The 22,476-nt window shown below is 39.0% G+C and overlaps 1 protein-coding gene across 15 annotated transcripts in view; it reads right to left on the bottom strand.

Moving 5' to 3' along the window:
• The window catches only part of PPP1R9A (protein phosphatase 1 regulatory subunit 9A), a 298,618-nt gene that overhangs the window by 19,792 nt on the left and 256,350 nt on the right, over positions 1 to 22,476 (bottom strand). For 9 of the 15 annotated variants that reach the window (XM_044386606.3, XM_044386621.3, XM_044386596.3 and 6 more), the window contains 4 exons: positions 14,578 to 14,735; positions 13,780 to 14,077; positions 2,717 to 2,804; positions 2,528 to 2,611 (listed from right to left, as the gene is read on the bottom strand). In XM_044386606.3, the coding sequence (XP_044242541.1) occupies positions 2,528 to 2,611; positions 2,717 to 2,804; positions 13,780 to 14,077; positions 14,578 to 14,735 (628 nt within the window). The remainder of the gene's footprint in view (positions 1 to 2,527; positions 2,612 to 2,716; positions 2,805 to 13,779; positions 14,078 to 14,577; positions 14,736 to 22,476) is intronic. The other 6 variants (XM_048212761.2, XM_044386603.3, XM_048212764.2 and 3 more) reach the window with 2 other exon arrangements.

Genomic DNA, 22,476 nt, shown 5'->3' with positions numbered 1-22,476 from the left:
AAACTCTTAACTCTTGAGGAAGGAAAAAAACTAAAACCAAGACTGAATTTAGCAAACCTCTTGTCTTGCCTCTTTTAAGTCCCACAGCCTCAGGCTATAACGGATAGAACGACCTCATCGGATTTTTACAGCCTAGTAATGAAAAGCCTAAGAGAGAAGATTACTAACTCAATCCATGAATCATTCCCTCTCTTTTCTGAGAAAGTTTCACAGAGGTGATGAGTTTATTCCCAGCCTTCCACAACTGCAGTGGGGACCCTGAAGCTGATGGTGCTTATCACCCACCCACCTTCAGGGGCCCTGTGAAACCAACTCAACTGCACTAAGCCCCTACTGGGCAGTAACTCTGTTTTCTGACACATGTTGTAAAGGTTCTGGGCCCGTTATCAATCTATATAGGAGAACAGAGGCTGTCATTAGATTTGATTAGCGTTAACCGACTACTGTGATAGCTCAAAAAATTATTTTGTGAAACAGGAGAAGTCCCTCTTCTTCCCTTGTTCTTCTATTATTTCAATTACATGAATTCCTGTCAGGCCCGTCAAAATTCTACTAGAATTACAGACAATTTTAAAATTGTGACTCCAATTGAAAACTATTTTGTAGCACTGGTACATGTGTAACTTCTTGTGACCAGTGAAGCAGAAAGGCTCCAGAGTTAGTATCTTAAAAATACCGAGCTGGCCGGCTGCTGCTTCCAAAGCTGCCATGAGCCTGACTCCCCGTGGCTGGCCTGGAGTAAGGTGCGCACTCACCAAGAGAGTCAGGATTTGCTTGCTTTTCACCTGGAAATTGTGCAGGGCGGTGATACCCTCTGGCTACTATGATGACATTCAGTCAAACTTTCTCCCACTGTTGGATGCTTCACTTCCGTCCCTTTCCGGGTGGAGCCTTAAGGTGAGAGGAAGTGACTGCCTCAGAAGTCCAGGGACCAAAAGGAGGGCAGTGCTACTACAAAAGTGTCCCAGCTTCTCTCCCGTTGTGTATCTGGGCATCTCTCTCTCCCTGAAACAGTTTCACTTTTTATTGTATTTTATCCTGAGTATACTTGATAGTTTCCTATTCTTAATTTTAAGGCACACAGCAGACTGTTTTCTATTTCTCACTCCAAAACCACACAAAGTTAAACTGCTTTTGAGTTGGATCATGGACTTATTTTTCCCAAGACTGGTGTCCTCAATATAAACAGCGCTTTTTACCCTTTCTCCATCGTACAGGATTAAACCACCACCACAACAGACTAACACAACTAATTTGGGAATCCTCTCTTCTCATCCCTGACCCTACGCTCCTATAATCCCAGGAAGAAGGTACAATTTCTCACCAAGTTGTATGCCAGAGAAAAGAAAAAGAAACATAGAGGACAACCTATAAAATGGATCAGTGGTCCCCAAATGATTTGACGATCTTTTGTTGTTAGCATTCTGTTTCTTCCTTAGTCTACTGCTGTTGAGATGATTCCCAAATTTCATTAAGAGACTTCCGCATCATTCGATGCATAAACAAGTGGAGGGGAGGTGTTGTGTTGGAAAGGCATCTGGACAGGGGGCACAAGCCCCGCTGTGTTAACTGTCTGCTGCATAACTGTGGGCAAATCAATTAAATTCTATGAAGGTGAGGTTTTTAGCAAAGTATGGTATTGTTTTCTGCCCTCCCAACCTTATTATAGGGATCGACTGAAGTGATAACTGTGAAACTGCTCTGTAACTTGCAAGTAATAATGACAGCAAACTGTGATCATCATCATTATTATTATTTTTAAATACCTCCTACGTGCCAGGTACCATCTGACGTGCTTTGTAAGAAAACGTACTTAATCCTTACACAAAAGTTATTAGGTAGATCCTGTTATTTACCCTTCTTTCTCACAAGGCAATGGAGGCAAACAGGTTAAAGACCTTTAAGATTTTAAAGGTAATAACTGGGAGAGCTCTGATCCAAACCCGGGCAGTTGAGCTCCATGCTTTATTGCCCCGGATACAAATCTAAACTTAAGATTATGTAATCTCAGAATAAAATTGGGAAAACTTGACAACATGCAGTACAAGGCTCACTTCTTTATAGGGAAGTCTTCACTGAACAGTAAGAATAGTTGGTAGGGCCTGAAGAAAATGAACTAAACAGCTGAGTCCAGCAAGAGATGATGGTCCTTGTTACATGTGGACAGAATAGTCCTGAAAACCAACAAGGTACTTAAATATAAAATTACCCTTTCAGGTCATGAAAAAGAGGACATTAGTATCGTGGGTAGCCAGACAAAGACAATGAAATACGCCTAACTGACATATTACATAGATATATTTATGCTGTCTTTACAGAAACATATATTGAGACTGTTCATGTGACCATAATTCTGCAGTTAAGCCCTGGATATACCCGACGCCGGTGTAGGCTACAGCTGGGGTAGGACAAATATAATCTGTGCAATTTCTCTTCCATCTCACCTCCAGGTGGATGACTTCAGCTTAGATACTGACCGCTGACTTGGTTAACCCGGGGGCGGGGGGGTTAGATCATCCACCCGTACCTGCTACCTGGAGAAAACCTATTGGCTTCTTTTTCCTTTTCTTTCCATTTCTTTCCCTTGTTGGAATTCCTTCGCAAAGGTGCCCTAAAAAGAAAGCACACAGTCAGAAAGGGGAAACTGACATTTTCTCTTTTAGCCCCCCCACCTTTTTAAACAGAGGGTTTGTTTTTCACATCACGAAATGCTTACCCCAGATCCACAAACTTCCGCTTAATTTTTCCTCCTTGCACCACCAGAGAACTGGATGCCCTTAGCGATTTGGGACCGTTGGTACCATCTAGGATATACACACATGTGAAAAAGACCCATTATTATTCTTTTTAAGGCCATGAGTCAAAAGTCAGTGCATCTCTGAATTGAAGGACTTTAACCCAATTCCAAAGTGTAAAAGAAAATAAGGTATTCCTTTCTTAAGCCACAGGAAACACAGCTATGTGGAGGAATGTTCAGTTACGCCAGGAGTGGTCCTGCTGGACAGAGGCCCAATACTTACCACAAAGTTTTGACTTCAAATATACTGGAATGAGCAAAATAAGCAAGAATAAACACTATCAAATAATTCTTTACATTCAAAGCAGGGACCGACATGACTTTCCTTTTGTTCCTTCTCTGGCTCCAACTCTTTACTTCAAATACCAGGCTCCGGCCTTTGGGTTTTGGTGCCTTCTGACAGGAACCCAGCCCACTTCCCCCATACCTTCCGAGTCCAATACATAAAGGGACCCCTGAGAGTCTGGGAGATTTAGGGGAGAAAGTGAGAGTGAAAGCTTTCTCTTCTGGTCTCTCCCTTGCTAATGGCCTGTGGCCAGTCCTGGGACAGAGGAGGGCAGAGCATGGGGGAGACTTCTTAAGCTGGGGCTCAGCTATAAAACACTGATATCTTTGAAAGCCTTCTCTCAGAAGTTGGGTTGGAGTACAACTTGGCTGGCCTCCTGTGATGTGGAAGATGCCAAAATTTCCTCAGTGTTTGGAGCTGAATGATCTTTGCCTCTCTGAGTTATGCTGGCTGTCAAGGGCAACAGCTGCTGGGGGATGGGAACACTCAACATGATGCTGAAAAACCAGTCCGAGGGGAGGCTTTGAGAGTGGAGTTCAATGTCAGATGTGGCTAGATTCCAAGGGTGGCACTTATTCCTCCCTGGACATGGGAGATCATTCTGAAGTCTCTACCTGGAACTCTTCAGCAAAGGATGCCGTTGAGTGTCATGTTTCAGTGCATCCAGTGATCTGAGATGACTAACAAAGGGTGTGTTAAATTTGATGCATATTTGTGTGTGAACCTACTCCTTCCTGTCTGTTGGTGTCTGTCTCTATCTTTGTAAAATTAAAAATATTCCAGCAACTTTCTGGCATGGGCTGTGGAGAGAACAGTGCTCCTACAGAAGGGTTTAATTAACCTTGCTAATTAATTTTGCTTCTAATTGTAGTTCAGGATAAATTTCTAAACACACACACAAAACATGAATTGCACACGCAGCTCTTATGTAGGAGTTTATGTTCAAAGCTCTAAAGCGGTAACACGGGGTGTTTACAAACTCTCTAAGGACTTTCGGCAATGAGTTCTTCATATTTTTAGGTAATGATACTTGGATTACAACAATCAATCCCTTGGAATGTACATAATGAAATATAAGAGTCAGAAATATGTCCATGTCAAAACCCACTTCTAGCCTCAAATATTTATCATGGATATTTGCATCATTACGCTGGGTAATGGAATTAAATAGCCACAGATGTGAGGCAGACACAGAAAGAAAGTCCACAGACATGGCACAAACGCCTTCGGAGGTGATTTTGCTAATGGACATTTAAAAAAAAAAAGCAGGATTTCAATTTTCTTAATAGAAGCTGAAGGGAAAAAAAAGGGCTGGATTCCTCCAGATCAATCCTAAAGCAACTCTTAATGGCTAGGACTGTGCGAAGTTTAAAAGGAGACTACCTCATTATTTTCTGAATTAGAGGTAGCAGGGTGATGTTTTAACGAGTGTTAAGAGGACCAGATGAGACAATGTACGTGGAAACACTCTGTAACCTCTTCGTGTTGCAGTTATTTGGACATCTTGGGACTAAAAGCCTGATTCTGCCCATTACAGAGCCTGCTGCTAGGCAACCTCACATCATTACCTCTCACATTTGCCAAAGTGTGTTCCAAGGAACACTTAAATGAATGCTTTCAAAAGGCTGAAGAGGCAAGATTAAGTAATAATGCACTTCCCTATTTTAAATCAATCAAATCCATCCTTAATGCACATTAGAACTTCCAGTCTGCACAAAAACCAACACTGGATTGGTATGATTTCAGGAAAAGAAAAAAAAAGTGACCTGTTTTTATTTATTTAGCTTTATGTATAATTTCCATTAGGCTTTCTGAAATCTCTCCAACACTACCTTCAAGAACAATCAGAAGCCTGAGCCCCCGGGTTAGGGGCGGCAGCTTCAAGCTTTGGCAACCTGGTCCTCAGTGTCGAAGGCAGTAAGTGGTCTCCTGAAGGCTACATGCGACGGCCTTTTCTCGTACTCCGTTCTCTCATGGGCCCCAGACTCTTGACCTCTTCCTTTCCTCTGGGGACTGCCAAATCTGCCCCCTAGCCCAGCCTGTCTCCTGAGCTCACAACCTCTTCATTAAAAACATGAGTTCAGGGGCGCCTGGGTGGCTCAGCTGGTTAAGCATCTGCCTCTGGCTTAGGTGTTGATCCCAGGGTCCTGGGATCGAGCCCCACATCGGGCTCCCTGCTCAGTGGGAAGCCTGCTTCTCCTTCTCCCTCTGCCACTCCCCCTAATTGTGCCTATTCTCCGTCAAATAAATAAAATCTTTTTTAAAAATGCAAGAAAATGCCCTTTAAAAACAAACAAACAAACACGAGTTAATTGTCTTCGCCCCATATTTCTGATCTCTCATGACAGGGCCATATTGCCTGAGGCTAGAGACCCTGTGGTCAGTTTTGAGCTCCTCACTTTCTTCCCCTGTATCTAGGCAGCTTACGTTTCACAGGCTCTTGCGTCGCTCTTTCCCTCATTGTCTACTGCTCCTCCTTCCATGTCATCCCTCCCCGTGTCCCCTGACTCATCTTCCCCACACCTCGTTTCTTTTCCTTTTTATTCCTCTATTCAAACAGCTGTGGTTGCCTAGTAATACGGTGAGGTATCTAAGGCATTTAAATTCTAGAGCTGATGACTTCTCCTTCCTATTCAATTTTATTGCAACTATTTAACCTGCATAAACCAACTGCTTCCCTTCAGGCAGGCTAGGCAGCCCCATTCCTTTCAACCCATCTCATCGGTGCCTGTCTCTGCTAATGCCACCTCCATGCCTTACCTGCCTTCCTTGGCTGTCCTTCTTCTCCTCAAGTCCCTCAATGGTCACCCGAATTGTACATTTTTTGTCAAGTCTTATTTACCAATCTCAGCTGGACGTAATCTCGCCCCTCCTCTGAGCAATGATAAAATTTACTATTTCTGTATGTATAAGGGTCTAATGCCATATATAAATGAATTCTGTAAAGATTTTGCAAAATCAGGTTCTATTTGCCAGGACATTAATTCAGCGAATATTTCTGAAGGCAAGTTCTCAGTCAAGCAACGTGTTAACAGTCACCTATAGACTTAGAATAATCATCTCTAGAAATCACAAGTAGAAAACTGATAGTGCTTAATATACTCTTCTTAACCTTGTCTGAACAAAGGCCCATTGCTATGGAAGTCTAGAGACCAAAATGTTATTATTAGGCTACTCAATAAATGTGAGAAAAATATTTTCATGCTTTCTACTGTCATATAACTTGTTTTACAAATCTCTGGAAATAATCTTACACTTCCTCTTGCTTTAATTGAAAGGGGGTTAGGTGTTTATCATTTATCCAGTTACCATGGGGCTCTTTCTACCCCAATTTCCATTGAGGTCCCTCAAATATACAACAAAAGGACGATTCACGAATGCGGTGTTTAGAAAACACCCAACTTCAATTAGTTGTTCAGTGATACCAGCACATTGCTAGCCTTGAAATTACAGTCAAATACAGCTGTAACTAATTATTACCTTGGATAGACCAAAAATAATGGTATATTATTTTTTTAAAAATCTAGATAAATGGCAACAGGGACTAAAACATTTTCAGAGTTTACCCAGCAATGATGAGCAGAAGGAAATAAATGCCTAGACCAGGGGTCAGCAAGCTTTTTCTGTAAAGGGCCAGAGAGCAAATATTTTAGGTTTGTAGGCCACACAATCTCTGTCACAACTCCTCAACTCCGCTTATTGTGGCCTGAGAGTAGATAGTATATAGCTAAATGAATATGGCTCTGTTCCAGTAAGACTGAATTTATAGAAACATGTGGGGGCCAGATTTGGTTTGGTGACCTGCACTGATTATCTGGAGAGACCTGCCTGGTAATTTATCCAAGAAACTTATGAAGCCTCAGTTATATGCCATACTCTTCGCTGGGCTTCAAGAATATAAAGATGAAAAAGATGAATGAGAAAACTGGTTCATCCTTAACAACTAGATCACTTATCATACACAAAGTGATAGAAGCAGAAGTAACAGTGTGAAAATTCCTGTGCGATCAGAGAGAAGAGAATAATTCATTCTACCTGGGAATGGGGAGAGTATACTAAGAGTCCACGAAAGGAGGTAAGATTTAACCTGGCTTTGGAGAACACAATTTCCCTGGAATGGAGTGTTAGGCAAGAATGTAAACATGAGGTCTTGCTGGACCTCATTCTAGTTCCTCTACTGATGAGCCAGTGAGTTGTAAGGACCTCACATGTGAACACACACACCAACACATGGAGGAAAAAGGTTAACCATACCTGACCTCTGTTGAATCCAGGTCTGAATAGAGTAATCTCCCACAGCCAGGGACTCAAGAATTTTACAGAATGTTATTTCTCAAATTGGATTTCGAGGACAATGAAGGTAGATCTGACTCCGTTAATCCATATTGTATCAGCCCCCGCAATGTCATAATATTTTAAAGATACTGGAGTCCGTTTCTTGGGAGGTAGGGTGGGAAAGTCCTGGAGGGACACAAAAGTGCCCAAGTAGCAGGGGTGCTGCCGTGAAATGGGCCATTCGTCAGTCAGCCCAGTCTAACAAGCATATTCCTTAGACACATCCGGGTAACTTTACTCTCATTTTATGCCCATTGAGCAACTTTCTGATTTATGAACCTACCAAGCAGAGGAGAGAGAACAGAACATAGGAAGGATGCTGGGTATTATGTCAGCTGTACCTCCCAATCAGAAAATTAGTATTCTGGTCTAGAAATCAGTGTTTTCTAAGTTAGAACAGCAAGAATCAGCCACTCTGGACTTGATTAAATTTGAATTGTATTACTGAATTTCTGGACTTATAACACTGAGGACTGGACCCTTGACTTTCGAGGTGCCCACTGGTAATAGGCTGCCGTCTGAGAGTCAGTTAACTGAAGGCCTCTTTGATGTCTTTCCAGGTGTTACAGAGCCTGAGGCTGGAAGGCAAGAGAGAATAGGGCCTTCCCAGTCACTGATGGTGGGATGTCAGAGATAAGATCTGTTACAAAACAAACTACCAATTAGAGAGAGAGAGGCAGACAGACTCTAGTCAGCAAACTCCTGGAGAGAAAAGACAGAATCTTGTCAATCCTTGTACATTTAGCCTTTAGCACAATGCCTAACACAGAGTAGCTGCTCAGTAACTATTTGTTTCATAAATACATAAATGAATGGATTACTGGCAATGAACAGGGCAGGCAACGAAAACTCTTCAAGGCTGGAAACTTTTTATTGGGGGAAGAAAAGAATGTGAGGCACTGCTTTTATCTGATCATAGTATGTAATAGTGGTCATCGTACTAGTAACTACTGATGAAGTTCATACTTTATCAAAGCTCAATTAACTGCTTCTTCCCTGGTACCCAGAAGCACAATCAGCCCAGGAAGACTGAACAGGGGAAAGCCCAAGTACTTGGTTTCTGGAGAAGAAGTTACCCATCTCCCATCTCGTTTCCTGCTTACTTCTGCTGAGAGCTTAATCCCAAAAGAGAAAGAGTAGCAAACAAGGAAGGCATTGGGGAAAGGATGGAATTCTCACATTTGACTCCTACATTACTGCTAGTGGACTGCGGAGCACAACCCAAATCCACGTACATACTTCTCCCACCAGGGAGGAAACATCTGCTGACTTTAAAGAATCATAAATAAATAAAAAAAAAAAATAGAAGTAAAAGAGAGAACTCATTTAGACAATATTTAGCCACTTAAAAAAACTCGGGGGCCATATTTCATGTGTGAATGATCCACACTCCCTGACTATAATGTAATTTCTCTCCGATAGCTAGTTATGTCTGATAAACTCGAACAGTAGACCACAAAGTATTAACCTATAGCTCCAAAATACATGTGTCTGTTGTTTTGTCTTCTTTTGTACCAATTAAGGTCTATATGTATTTTTTTAAAGAGATGACAGAGGGCTTGCCACAAGTGTATTTCTATAAAAGTGCTATTCTAATCCGTAGTTTGGGTTAATAAATGAGAGTTTTTGAAGTCTTCAATTCTTTTGAAAGTAGGTAAGAATAACCATGCAAGTCCTCCACCAACTTGAGAACTAGCTTTGATGAATTAGCACGCTTGACATATTTTCTTTTGCTCCTACTAGTATTTTTTTTTTTTTTTTTTACTTTTCAAGTACTTAATTTTTACCCCAAAACTTCTAAAAGAGCTGCGCTTTGGACCAGTCTGTGGAAGATAATTCCAGCAATCAATAGGCTCAGGAAAGGAAACCAAAGGGAAAAGATCAGGAATAAAGCTATGGTACTTATCAAGAGTTAAAAATAGATTGAGCCCCCCAAATCAAATGTATTTTTAGAAAGATTATAATTTTTGATCTGGCAGAGAGAAGTGAGTATGCACTTTTCAAAAATACAGTCGTGTACAATCACCCCTGCTATGTATGAGTGTAACCCACACCATTGCTGGCACTAGTTGTTGGAATTCTTTAAAAGTTTTGGCAATCCGATGGTGTCTGATTTAAATGATCATTTCTCTGATCATTAGTGAGGCTGGTCATCTTTTCCTGTAAGTAATGTGAATTTTCTCTTCAGTGAACCAACAGTTTTTTTCTTTTGTCATTTTTTGACTTTTTAAAAATTCCTTGAAGCTATCTGTATATTAAAGTCTATCAATTAACTTTCTACATGGGGTCCTTTATTATGCTTATTGACTACTATAACCAAGAGTATTTATTAGATAGTTGTAGCGTATAAAGAAAAACCAATAAAACAAACACGCATTTCTTTGATTCCCCCATCCCCACCACAGTTTATACTTACAAAGTCCCCATTCAGTTCCTGGACACTCCCCACCAAATAACTGATTTTTGTCATTCCCACTTATAACCTCAGCATTTTGTTTGTATATCTAAGCATTCCACTAATTTTTTTTTAGCACTATCTAAATGGAATCATAGGGATGCTTCTGCAATTTGGTTTATTCTCTCAATGTCTTGTTCCACAGATTCACCCCTGCTGTTATGTTTCAGCGTGGTTTACTCATTTTCCCTGCTACACAGATTCATCATATGAATATACTACAACTCATTTAACTATTCTCCTAGTGATTATTCCAGTACTTATCAGTTTTTAGGTTCTCCCAGGTTTGTCTTTTTTTTTTTTTTATCACACAGTAGGGCTGCTACGAATACTCTTGTATGGCATTCCTAGTAGGCAAGCGTAGAACCTGGCTGGGTCACAGGGCATGCATACTTTCAACCTTTCTAGGTCAATCCCAAATTGTTTCCACCGGCACAATGAAAACTCTTCAGTCTCTGGTTGTTTCACATAGTTTCCAGCATTTGGTAACATCAGACCTTAATATTTATGGCAATATGGTTGGTATAAAATGGTATTTCATCTGGTTTATCGCATACTTTCCTGATTACTAATGCAGTTGAACACCTTCCATAAATATTTTGGCTTTTCGGTTTTCATTTTCTATGAAGTGCCTGTTCAGGACATTATATATTATCTCCTGTATTATTTGTCTTTTCCAAGTGATTTATACAAGTTATTTACATACTCTAGATGCTAACTGTACGTTAGTTACACAGGCAGTAAGTATCTTCTATCCCACTTCTGTGGGATTCTTTGTTGTGTGTTTGAGAAATAGAAGTTCCTAATTTTAATATCTGATGTTATTAATTCTTTCATTATGGTTTTTTTTCTTTGCGTCTTGTTTAAGAAATCCTTCTCTACCCTGAAGTCACAAAAATATTCTATATAGTCTTTTAAAAGTTTAAGAGTTTGTATTTTCCAGTTAAGTCTTAAATCCACCTTGAATGCATTGTTTTGCAAGGTATGGGGGGGTCTAATATAATTTTTTACAATATGGATAACCAGTTGTCCCAGAGCAACTTGTAAAAAACTCTATTCTTTCTCCAATGATCCACCCATCCAACTGTCATAAAATAAGTCCATATCTATCTATCTAGCTCAGGTATTCCTGCCTTTTTTCATTTCTTATAAACTTAGGATCATCCTATCAAGTTCCACAAAATGTCTGTTGTATCAAAGCTTTAGATCAGTATGGACAAAAATGACATCTCTGCCACTCCGTTTTTTCAAAAGATAAAAATTTTTTTACAGTGAACAAATATATATCTACTACCTATATCCTACAATTTCCATTTTACATTTGCTTTATCACATAGCCATCCCTCTAGTCATCCATTAGTCCATTAATGTTCAAATGCATTTCAAAGTAAGCTGCAGACACTTCACCCTTACACACATGAAGATATTGATTTTACATATTTATTGTATATCTGGACACTTAATCTTCTAGACAAATATTCATATAATCCTTAAATAAAAGATACTTTTGTCTTTTCTGCTTCAAATGTATACTTATTATTTGATGTTCCTATCTTCCTGCAATTAGAAAATTCTCAAAAACTGACTTGAAAATCGTGATGGTAGCTGGCATTCATGTCTTATTCCTAATTTTTGTGCAAATGGCTTAAGATTCACTATTTAGTGGTTGATTGCTGTTAAGTCACCAATCATATTCATAAAATTTTTTCTAATTCCATTTTTACTTTAACAAGTTTTACTGAAATGTCTGAAGAATTACATCAAATGCCTCTCGACTTCCATTACTATTGTAACACTTTACCTTTCCTGTGTTGATATGATGATTTATATTGTTAGATTTTCTAATGTTGAACTATTCTTACATTTTCAGGATCAATGCTACCTGATTATGGAATATAATTAACTTGCACTCCTGGATTCAATCGATTAGCATCATATTTAAAATGAATCTACATGCGTAAGATTTCCTTTTTCTACACAGTTTTTAGGACTCTAGTTTTTAGGACTCTAGCTACTTAAATAAATGAGAAACAGCCTACCTGGAATAACTAGGATAAAATAGAGCCTATCTTTTTTTTTTTGGTTAGGCAGAATTCAGTTATAAAACCACCTGGCTCTAGTAACTTTCTAAATGGAAGCATTTATAAAAACACATTTCATATTTCTGTGATTATTGGTTTATCCAAGTTTTCTTCTTACACAATTTGAATAGACTAATTTTGTAGGGAACTCCATCTCCTTCAGATTTTTAAATTACTGAGTTCACATACTATCTTTAAAAAAAAATTCTTTTAATCTCTGTATCTCCTTTCTTATTTCCAATGCTACATTTTTTTGTTTGTTTCTCTATTTTTTTCTTAATGTGTCCTTCCAAGGGGCTATTCACTTTTAGCTAGAAAAATTTGCACATTTTTACTATATCTTTGGGGGGGAGAGGGGAATTAAGAATAGGCTTTTCATTTCAATAAAAATTAAATTCAGCTTATATCTCTTACCTGCTCCTATTTTCTGCTTTTTCCCCCCTGCCTTTTGGTTGTTCTGTTCCTATTATTCTGAATATTTATTTTATTTATTTTCAGTCTTTATTTTTAATAATAAAGGAATTTAAAGCTATACATTTTTCTCTTGAGTACAATATACTTTGACTACCAATTCAACTTTTGAAAATGTATTCTAAAGAAATAAAAGTGACAGTATATAAGAATATACAGATGATTGCTATAACTTTTTTCACAGTGGTAAGCAAACAAGCTAACGTACGAAAAGAAACCTTCCAGAATATAGCCTAAATGTCCGCCAATATTAGAATGGTTGCCTCAGTTATATTATAGGCTCACTATGTAAGATTCTCTTGATCATTTAAATTTGTGTATATTGCCTTAGAGGGATGTCCATAAAATATTATTATGTACAAAACAAAACTGCAGAGTCATGTGACTTATATGATTCATTTTTGTAAAAAAAAAGTATACAAAACAAACACAAACATACAAAAGGTTATTTTTGTTTTTACATCTGCACCACACACGCGTGCGTGCATCCCTACACACATAACATACACTCGTGCGTATTTCAGATGTGAGAGATAACAACCAAATTTACTTGGTTACTGTAAAGGGACACATCAAACATGGTAGGAAAAGAATGAGCCTAATGTTTATACATCTCTGTATCATTTAACTTGTTTAATGAGAATTTATTACTTCTACAAATTAAAATGACTAAAGTCTATTGACATGACTACGAAATTTTGGTGTTAATTCTAGGAGCTTATTTTAAAATTTAATTGACTGATCTCTCTGCATTATCTTTATCATAGCTTTCCTGTCACAATTTTTGTAATATAAATCATTACTGTGAAAGTTTCTTCTAAATAAAAACCAACTCATGGTTTAAACTCTATGCTGCTTTCATATTCCTACACACACACACGTGTGTGTATGTATGCATATATGCGTGTATTTAATGCATTTTTATAGATATTATATACATATATATTTAACATATATATTATATACACTTTTTTCCCCCCAATGTGAGTATGTTAGTGTTCATTGAAACTCTGGGCTGCTACTCTACAACATCTCTGGTAGGCCTCCTGAAGGATTTCCTTCAATAGTAGCAAACTTGTAGAGAGCTGAAGAAGTAAAAACACTAACCTGGTAGGAAAAGATAGATAGATAAATAGATAGATAGATAGATAGATAGATAGGTAGAAAAATAAATAAATGGAAGAGGCATGTGCTTATCCCACAACATAAAAAGAAAGCAGTATTAATTCTTAGTTGTGAGAGGACAAAGGACTTATGACTATGACCAAAAAAGCTATTCTTATATTGCACAAATCAAAGAGTTAGTGAAGTTAGACAAAACAAAAGCAAAAACAACAACAAAAATCAACAGTACCTTTTTCTTGTGATATTTTCTTGGTGGTGGCTTGATGGTGGCATGGAGATTCTTCCAGATCATGATCAGATTTTGAAGGCGAGGAGAGTGAAGTGTCTCCCCAAATAAGGGAGGAAGGCTCCTTTTCCGGGTGCAGTGGTCCCTCTTGAAATTCAGCTATGTGGTCAGACGAGGAGGGCACACTGCCAGCCACTGGAGCGAGGGATGGAGCACCAGAACCTGATTCTGGAGAAGTTCTCAAACCCTTGGGCAGAAGTGATTTGGTAATGTGCGTGTGGTTATAGAAACTGTTTGAAGGCTGTTGGCATAAGAGATTATAAAGGAGGTTATGCGCCGCTGAGCATCAGCTCCATGGAATACTTACTTTGAAACCAGACCGAACTTTTTTTAGTAAATCCCTCGAAAACCAATTGTTTGTGGGTTTACGGATGAGACTGCATAGCTGACAACAATTCACCATATTACCATTGTAGCTAAGACAGACATCTAAGGCACAGAAACAATTACTGTACATCCTTAGGTCCCACTAGGTAAAACCAACAGCTAAATATAAAAGCACCATCACGAAATATGACAATATGGATAATGCTCTTGGGTTAGCTCTTTGAGTGAGAACAGAAATAAGGTGAATCACAATATATCGAGTTGAATAAGAATTTAGGAGACAAAGCAGTGAACTATTCCAGCTGTTGCCATCTGGGACATAGAATCTGGTTGCAGAAAAATCATCTTCAATAAGCTGTAGGAACAAGGAGACAGCTCAACACTACAAGTCAGAAATCAGTCATTGGTGCTCACCTTTCGCTCCAGACTGTCTTCCCCATCTGTGGAACTGACACTATCATAGAGTCTTGTCCTAGAGGGCCTCTGGCGTCTGTTCTTCACAGAGAGCTGGGCTCGAGTTTTCAGTGCTTTTGAATCCAGGCGCTCTGTCTCTGGGACTGCCTCATTCAAGTCTAAGAAAAGAATAAAGCAAAATAATCGGCGAGAGAAACCTTGAGAGAGGCTTGTCAAACAGACCACAGACACTGATAACAAAAACCTCAAGGTTATCAATAATACCAGGCAAAGAATAGGTGGCAACCATGCAGGCCGGCCTGATATACCACAGGTACCAAATCAGTGAGATTTAGGAGGAATGTACAAAGCCTAATGGAAGAAATCAACACCAAAGGTGACCAAGGCAACCAAAAAATCTAACTTCCAAAGAGCCAGAGTGATCCTCCGTGGTCTGCCTCTCACCACCTTTAATCTTGCTGCCCCAAGTCCAAGTCAGGACTCCAAGTCACCATTCCAAAGGGGAGAAGGAAAGGTTACCCATCGATCTACGTAGTTGTTCTCTGGCTGAATTTATCTGGAATGCTACTGCTCCTCAGAAATAATGTAGTTTGATCATCACTGCTATTTTATCTTTTTAGAGTGGCAGTCATTAAATGAAGTCATAACGTTCATAGAATTAATTAAGTGCTTCTGGATCTAAATTATTAAAAATAAAGCATATAACTAGGCTACAGAAAATTAATATATACTGATATTAATGGAATAAAACAATTTCTTACAGTAGCGTTACTGGAGGAAATTCCTTTTCACACTATTATTATGAAGGTGTGCGGCTCTAAATAGATTATAAGACCAAAACAGGGAAGAATCGCAGGTTGTGCCTCTCTTACCTATGGAACTTTGCATTTGGCACATGGTTCTAACAAATTATATTAAACATATTTTCCCTAGGAGATACATCCACTGAATGACAATATTTACAGAAGGTTCTGACTCTTCATTTCCTGTATTTGAAAGAAAAGTGAATATTCAGAAAAGTCAGACTATTCAGGTATTTATAAAGGACAGCTAAATATTTTCTAATTAGTAGTCTCTTTATTGTTTACATGTCAATGGAGAAAAAATAATCTCCTTGATCACTTTAATTTCTTCCTTTCAATAAAATCTAAACTTGCAGCTGCTGATTAAGAGTTCATTAGTTGTGATAATTGAGAGATAATCAACCTTACAAGCTCTTGTTTACATATAAATGTGGGAACACCACACAGATGAAAGCAATAACATAATTAGATAGACTGCCATACAAGCCCGTTTCGCAGTTTATCTATCTTGTATTTGGATTGTATCTTCTGTAACAGAAAGCACGGTCACACACACCACCTCACGTGTTCCTCACAACCCCATGAGACAGAGCCACCAAGTTATGTTTTATCCCCTCCTGAAGTTCAGAGAACTTGAGTAACTTGCCCTTATCTGCAAAGCTGGTGGATGAGCTGCCGTGATTCTTCTTGTTTTTTGATTCCCAGGCTATGAGTCTGTGCCCTCCAAATTTAGGTAGGGTTGAACAAGTCACTGAAGAAGAACTTTCCTGCCATTACAGTTCAGTGTTTTTGGTTGTAAAATCACATATAATGTGACTAATCCAGAAATTCATTTCTCCAATTGGCTACATATGAAATATTCTTATTAATCTTCCACATATGTGTTAAGAAAGCATAAAAAGGAAGACATGTTGAAAACTATAGAAAAAATTATTTCTCAGACGATTTCTTATTTGGTTGGTTTGTAACAGCTTTGGTTAATTGACGACAAGATGACCCAAGGAGGAAGCTTGTTCTATTCTTGTAAACATGGCTCCTTTCGCAACAGAATTCTGGCCCTGGAGGACCCAACATAGTACCCAACTTCCAGGACTGCAGTGGCTACTCCATCACTAGGTACTGAACAAATAAAGTAGGGGAGCATGAGAGCTACTAATTAGCAGGGTTTAGAGTGTGGAGAATTTATTCTGGGACTTCTGGCTCTGTTAGTATTCAGTAATTTGCCTGGTACTCATACCAAACAACCCCCAACGAGCCATCCAGAATCTCTGCTTTAATATGAGCCAGCACTGAGTAGGTGCAAACTGCTGGAGCACACATACGGAGTTACATCTACTAAAGATGAAGTCAGCTGGAAAAGCAGTGCCTTACATCCATTAGCCATGTGGCCAACACACGCTGCATCCAATTAACAATTTCTGAGGACCCGAAAACAAAGTTCACCGGGTCCTTTTATAGCAGTGATTCGTGAATTACAAATCAGCAATTTATATATTCCATCCTGAGAACAAATGTTTTTTAAGTAAAGAACCAGAAAGATGGAATGGAGCGGAGAACTCTCACTTCAACAGCAGGAAGTTGGAAGGAAAGCTGTCCAGAGGAAGCAACTACTAAAGACGCTGCAAGCTACATCCCCCTCAGCGGTGTTAGAGGACGTGTGCGGAAGAGAAGGAAAATGTGTATAGACTTATGTGGTTCGGTAACCAGAAGCTATCTTGTTCTATCATGTTGTATAAGCATCAGAATATTACAACTCAAAAGAACCTTGGGGATTCTATCCCAGTCCTCTTTTCCGGATAGGAAAAACAAGGCTCAAAGAAGATTACTAACTTGTTTACTAACTGCATCACACAGTTAATCTGTGGATGAGACTGGACAGAGCTCAGTCCTCAGAAGCCTATCATCTTGGGGCGCCTGGGTGGCTCAGCTGGTTAATCATCAAACTCTTGATTTGCCTCAGGTCATGATCTCAGGGTCCTGGGATCCAGCCCTGCGCCAGGCTCTGCACTCAGCACAGAGTCTGCTTGTCCTTCTCCCTCTGCTCCTCCCCTTGCTTGCCCCCCCCAAATAAATAATAAATAAAATCTTTAAAAAAATGCTTATCATCCTTCTGGAAGGTCACTCTCAAGTCTGAAAGTAATCTTCACAAGTAATCTTTTGCCTTCATCGAGTCTTTGTTTTAGTCTTAACTTTATGTTCCAACAAAAATACAGGTCAGGTACTAATTTTGCAAATTTCCAGAAGTATACAGTATTGAAGAAAAAAAAAAAAACTTGAGGGATTTTATTTGTTTTTTTTTTTTTTTTAAGATTTTATTTATTTATTTGACAGAGAGAAAGACAGCCAGCGAGAGAGGGAACACAAGCAGGGGGAGTGGGAGAGGAAGTAGCAGGCTCATAGCGGAGGAGCCTGATGTGGGGCTCGATCCCATAATGCCGGGATCACGCCCTGAGCCGAAGGCAGACGCTTAACCGTCTGTGCCACCCAGACGCCCCTATTTGGTTTTATATTTATCCAAGGAGTATAATTCTTACATCAAAAAAATAGCTGTCAGTTTTGAGGATGACAATGTAGCAAAAGAAATCCAGCTGGCTCCACATTGCTAAGTTACATGCTCCTGAATGTAGGGGCTTAGGTGGCCATGTTCTCTCACTGCCATTCACTTTCTACAGAGACCTTATCAATAACCTAACACTGCTTTTATAAACCCAAGACCCTGGGTTCTTCCTCTACCCTTTTTCTCCAGGCTATCGTTTCTGTTGTTCATAAGAATCAGAGGGAAATTTCCTTTTCATCTCTCCTTTCTTTCTCTATTCTTTTTTTTTTTCAGACCCTCCAGTCTCTGAAAAAAGCCCATCTCTGACTCAAATGCAGCTAGAAGTACAAAAGATGAGCAGACTCAAGTGGATTAATAAACGCAGACAAACACAGAAAAGATATGAAGTAGTTAACAAGAGAGCGGTGTTGCGTGGGTGGGCTCCACCTCAGTGTACCTGCATTTTAAGACTAGTTTCAATATTGCTTCGAATTGCATCCTTTAAGAAAATTTAATGGATTCGATTATGATTTTAGCAGCTGTTATGAAAAATGTTCTGTGAAATTAGGATGTTATATATCCTATTACACAGCAACCAGTTCCCTACAGTAATGCTGTGAGTCATTCAGTTTTTTCACTAGATTGACGTTATTTTTGACGTAAATGGAATGCTGCCCACAGATCAGCTAGAGATGGCAAGGGTAGGAGGGGAATGGAGCAGCATGACGACGGGGGCTGCTCTGCATTCTTATGGGCACTATTCTCCTCGAAAACAGTCCTACTTCTATTATCTCACTTATGCTATTATCAACTACAATGCGGAGCATCATGGACACTTGGCAGCATTTTAAAACTTGAACAGTAGCTGCGTATCACTCACAGTCACTGCAAGGTCACAAAAGGTGGGCTCGTGGGTTTGGGTTGATACATCCTGCGTTCAGAGGTAGGTTTATGTATCCCAAAGAGGTGATATGGAGTTAGTCTTCCTCAAACAGAATCCAGAACAGTGGCTCTGTCACTGACTTGGGCAATCTTCCTAACCGCTCTGTCTCTTAGAATCCTCAACTGCAAAATGGGCATGAGGATAACACAGCACTAGTAATCACACTGCTGGGAGGACCAAATGCATTAACAGATACACAATGCTTGGAAGAGTGACTGTTACATAAGCACTCAAGGAATGTATTTACTGACATGGAAAGGTGAGCAAGATATTCTTACATGACTAAAGCAAATTGTAGAACCAAATGTACATTCATTTAAATATTTTAAAAAGAGCAACATAAAATATATTTTCTCATGATAAACAGATGCATACAATTTAACAGAGAAAGAACTGGAGGAATATACTTCATACTGACAACGGTGGTTACCTCCAAAGAAGGTATTAGATTTGGAGATCTCGGCCAATAGGTACTTTAAACTTATTTGTAATGTTGAATGTTTTTGTATTATATGTATTTTTTTGCATTTATATATTACTTATATATTTAAAACTAGTAAAAAAAAAACACCACATATTCAGTACATTTTCTTTTACAGACATCTTAATTCCATTCTAATCCAAGAGCTCTGGTGTTTTAGGACTCAGGATTCCCAGATGTTGATATTAGCCCAGGACACATTGTCAAAATCCGTGTGACTATCTGCCTCCCTCATGTGAGAAGGCTGCTCTTTCAATTACGTCTGTGGAGACTGTTTGCCTGCCTTGCTACTCCACTAACTGCCGGACGATCTGGCTTGATTAGGGCCCTCTGACTTAGCTTCCAGTCACTACTTTGTTTTAGTATGGCACAGCAAAGATGTATTGAATCGGATACGGTAATTTGAGACAAAGTTACACAACTTCATCTCATCTTATGACAGCACTTTACTTAAGAACCCACCCGCAGGCAACTCTCACCCTGAACTCTATTAATTTAGTTGCTTTCCTTCTGGTTGCCTAAATGCTGATACATTTTATACCCCAAGTAGTATTTATGAAATTTCAGGAAGCTGATTTCTTACAGTTTCAGAACAAGCAGATTATTGCTGTTTCCTAATCTTTTAAGTAGGTCTGAATTTACTGTTGTATGAACTATACATTTCATTTGTTAATGTTCAAAAACTATTAAAGAATTCCTTTTTTTTGCCACTTTATTAATAAATGCAACCTGAAAACTATCTGTGTGGCCTTTGAAACATAATTCTGTTTTAGTGTAATGCCTCTCCAGTCTGATACCAACATAACCTTCTTCAACTTATGGTTAACCTTACCCTGTTCTCAAGAGGGCAGAGAGGTCCAAACTCTGTTGCCCCTGACTCTTTAGTAATGCCACTAGACTGCCCATGGAGATAGTGGCTGTAAGGCAGAAAAAAACTACGTGAGGTATCCTAAATTCCATCAAACTTCATTTGTAACACTAGTAAGAGTCGCTGATTCTGAGAATATGAAAGGATAATTTATGTTTAGACAACAGGGAAAGGCATTCAATATCTTAGGATTCCTTCACTGTCAAACATCTTTAGAATCTGATAGAAAAAGCCTAAAATTCAAAGAATTGTAAAATCTAGTCAAATGGGCAGACTGGTTGGGAACTGCAGACTTCCATGGGTAGGACCATGGGGTCATGTACATAAATTGGGTCTAGGAAGGTGCGATATGTAAATGTCCTCTTCTTGATATTATAGTGTCTCTGAAAACAATAAACAAGCTTCAGGGCTGCCTACAAAAAGCTCTGGATATTAGTAATCCCAAGTATGCTAAGTAGGCAACCCCCCAAATTATTTATTGTGATATAATAGTTTCCTTGAGTACTATAAGAAGAATTCAGAGCTTATGCCTTTGGTAGGAAATAACCTCAGTTACTTGAGATAACAGTTGTTGGGGCTTCCTTAATGGGAAATTATCTTCCAACTATGGAAAGACTTAATTACGTACATACAGCATGAGAAGGTTTAAGAAAACTCAAGGACTACACTACTTGTAAGTGTAATGTACCAGATGCACGAGAATTTCTTAAGTACTTGCAAAGACTGTCAGTCACTAAAAATAGTATTTAAAAAGAAAGTCAAACGTAATGAATTTATAAATGCAATCTAAAATGTTTGTAGGTGCTAATTAGCTATGTTTGTAAATAGGAACTAAATATTATTCAAAGATCCCTCAACAGTGATTTCCAAATCAAATTTAAAAACTAGGTTTTTGATAATACCGTAGCCTGAATAAATCAAACATTAACTGTAAAACCAAAATAAATATCCGAAAGACTTTTTGGGTAGTCTTAAGGCCCTTACTGTCATCACAAAACTCACAGACAACAGAGTTTTCCATGTACCTAAGTTCTATGTTTCTTAAGTTTCCTAATATGCGGCATTTCCTGTAGGTTCTCCGACATAATTAGTGTAAAGTACTGAAGTAGAACATTACTTCATGTCCACTGGGATTCAGTCATAACTTGATATTAGTGTCCTGCATTCACAGAAAAAACCCTAAGGATCTCATTACTACTGAAGCAATATGGTTGGAACATTGTTCAGAACCATACACACGAGATAATTTTCTGGTCCTAATTCCAGAAATAGCTGTTCATTGTTTGGTCTCAATTTTAAAGAGGCTGTGACACCAGGATTGATCATATTTCCCTCTTGGCTGGTAGACAGCGTAAGTGAAATCTGTGGTCCACCCTGAAAAATTTACAGGAGCCTACCAACACGCACTGCACTTAGAAACCACTCGTGCAGCACCTTCTTTTGTATCCTCCCATCCTGACTTCCCAGCCTGTTCTTCAGTCAGTTTTACCTTAACATAACTACACAGCATCTCCCAAACTATACAATTAGAATATCATGGTGAACCTGAGCATTAGCTATAAAATGTAAGAAACTTCAGAATACAGCTATCTTGTAAAGTTTCCTTGAAAAGGAGCTATATCTAACATGCGGGTTAAAACTGTCTTTACTTCCAGGGCGCTTGGGCGGCTCGGTCGGTTGAACCTCTGGCTCTTGGTTTTGGCTCAGGTCGTGATCTCAGGGTCTTGGGATCCAGCCCCGCATCGGTGTGCAGTCTGCTTGGGATTCTGTCTCTCCCTCTCCCTCCCTCTGTGCCCCATCCCTCTGCTTGTATGCTCTCTCTCTCAAATAAATAAATAAAATCTTTAAAAAAATAAGATTGTCTTTACTTCTAGATCATAATCTACCTTATATATAGTTCGATTCCAAGCAAACAAAATTTAAAAGTCAAAATAAAATATAAAGCAGCCCGCTTTTCCTAAGGTGGAGAGAGAACTACTAAGCTTAAGCTCATTCTGACAAAATAGCTTGTTTTCTATCAAAACAACTGTAGGTATCTTCTAGTACTAATGCATACCTCAGCAGGCCTGAAGGGTCTGGTGACTTCTGTGAACTGACAAAGAGGAAGTGAGAAACAGGAACCAAGGAGAGTTATCATTTTGCAACTGAATACCTCCTTCTGAATGCCTCGTTGATTTGGCAACAAAAGTCTTAATGACTTACACAAAGACAGATGCAAAACTTGCACAAAACTACACAGGCAATTTAGGTGCTTTGCTTTTTGAGTAA

The sequence above is a fragment of the Ursus arctos genome, unplaced genomic scaffold (assembly GCF_023065955.2).
Source record: "Ursus arctos isolate Adak ecotype North America unplaced genomic scaffold, UrsArc2.0 scaffold_3, whole genome shotgun sequence".
NCBI classification, from domain to species: domain Eukaryota; kingdom Metazoa; phylum Chordata; class Mammalia; order Carnivora; family Ursidae; genus Ursus; species Ursus arctos.
Note: the sequence above shows the minus strand (reverse complement) of the source record. Positions and strands in the feature narration are given on the sequence as shown.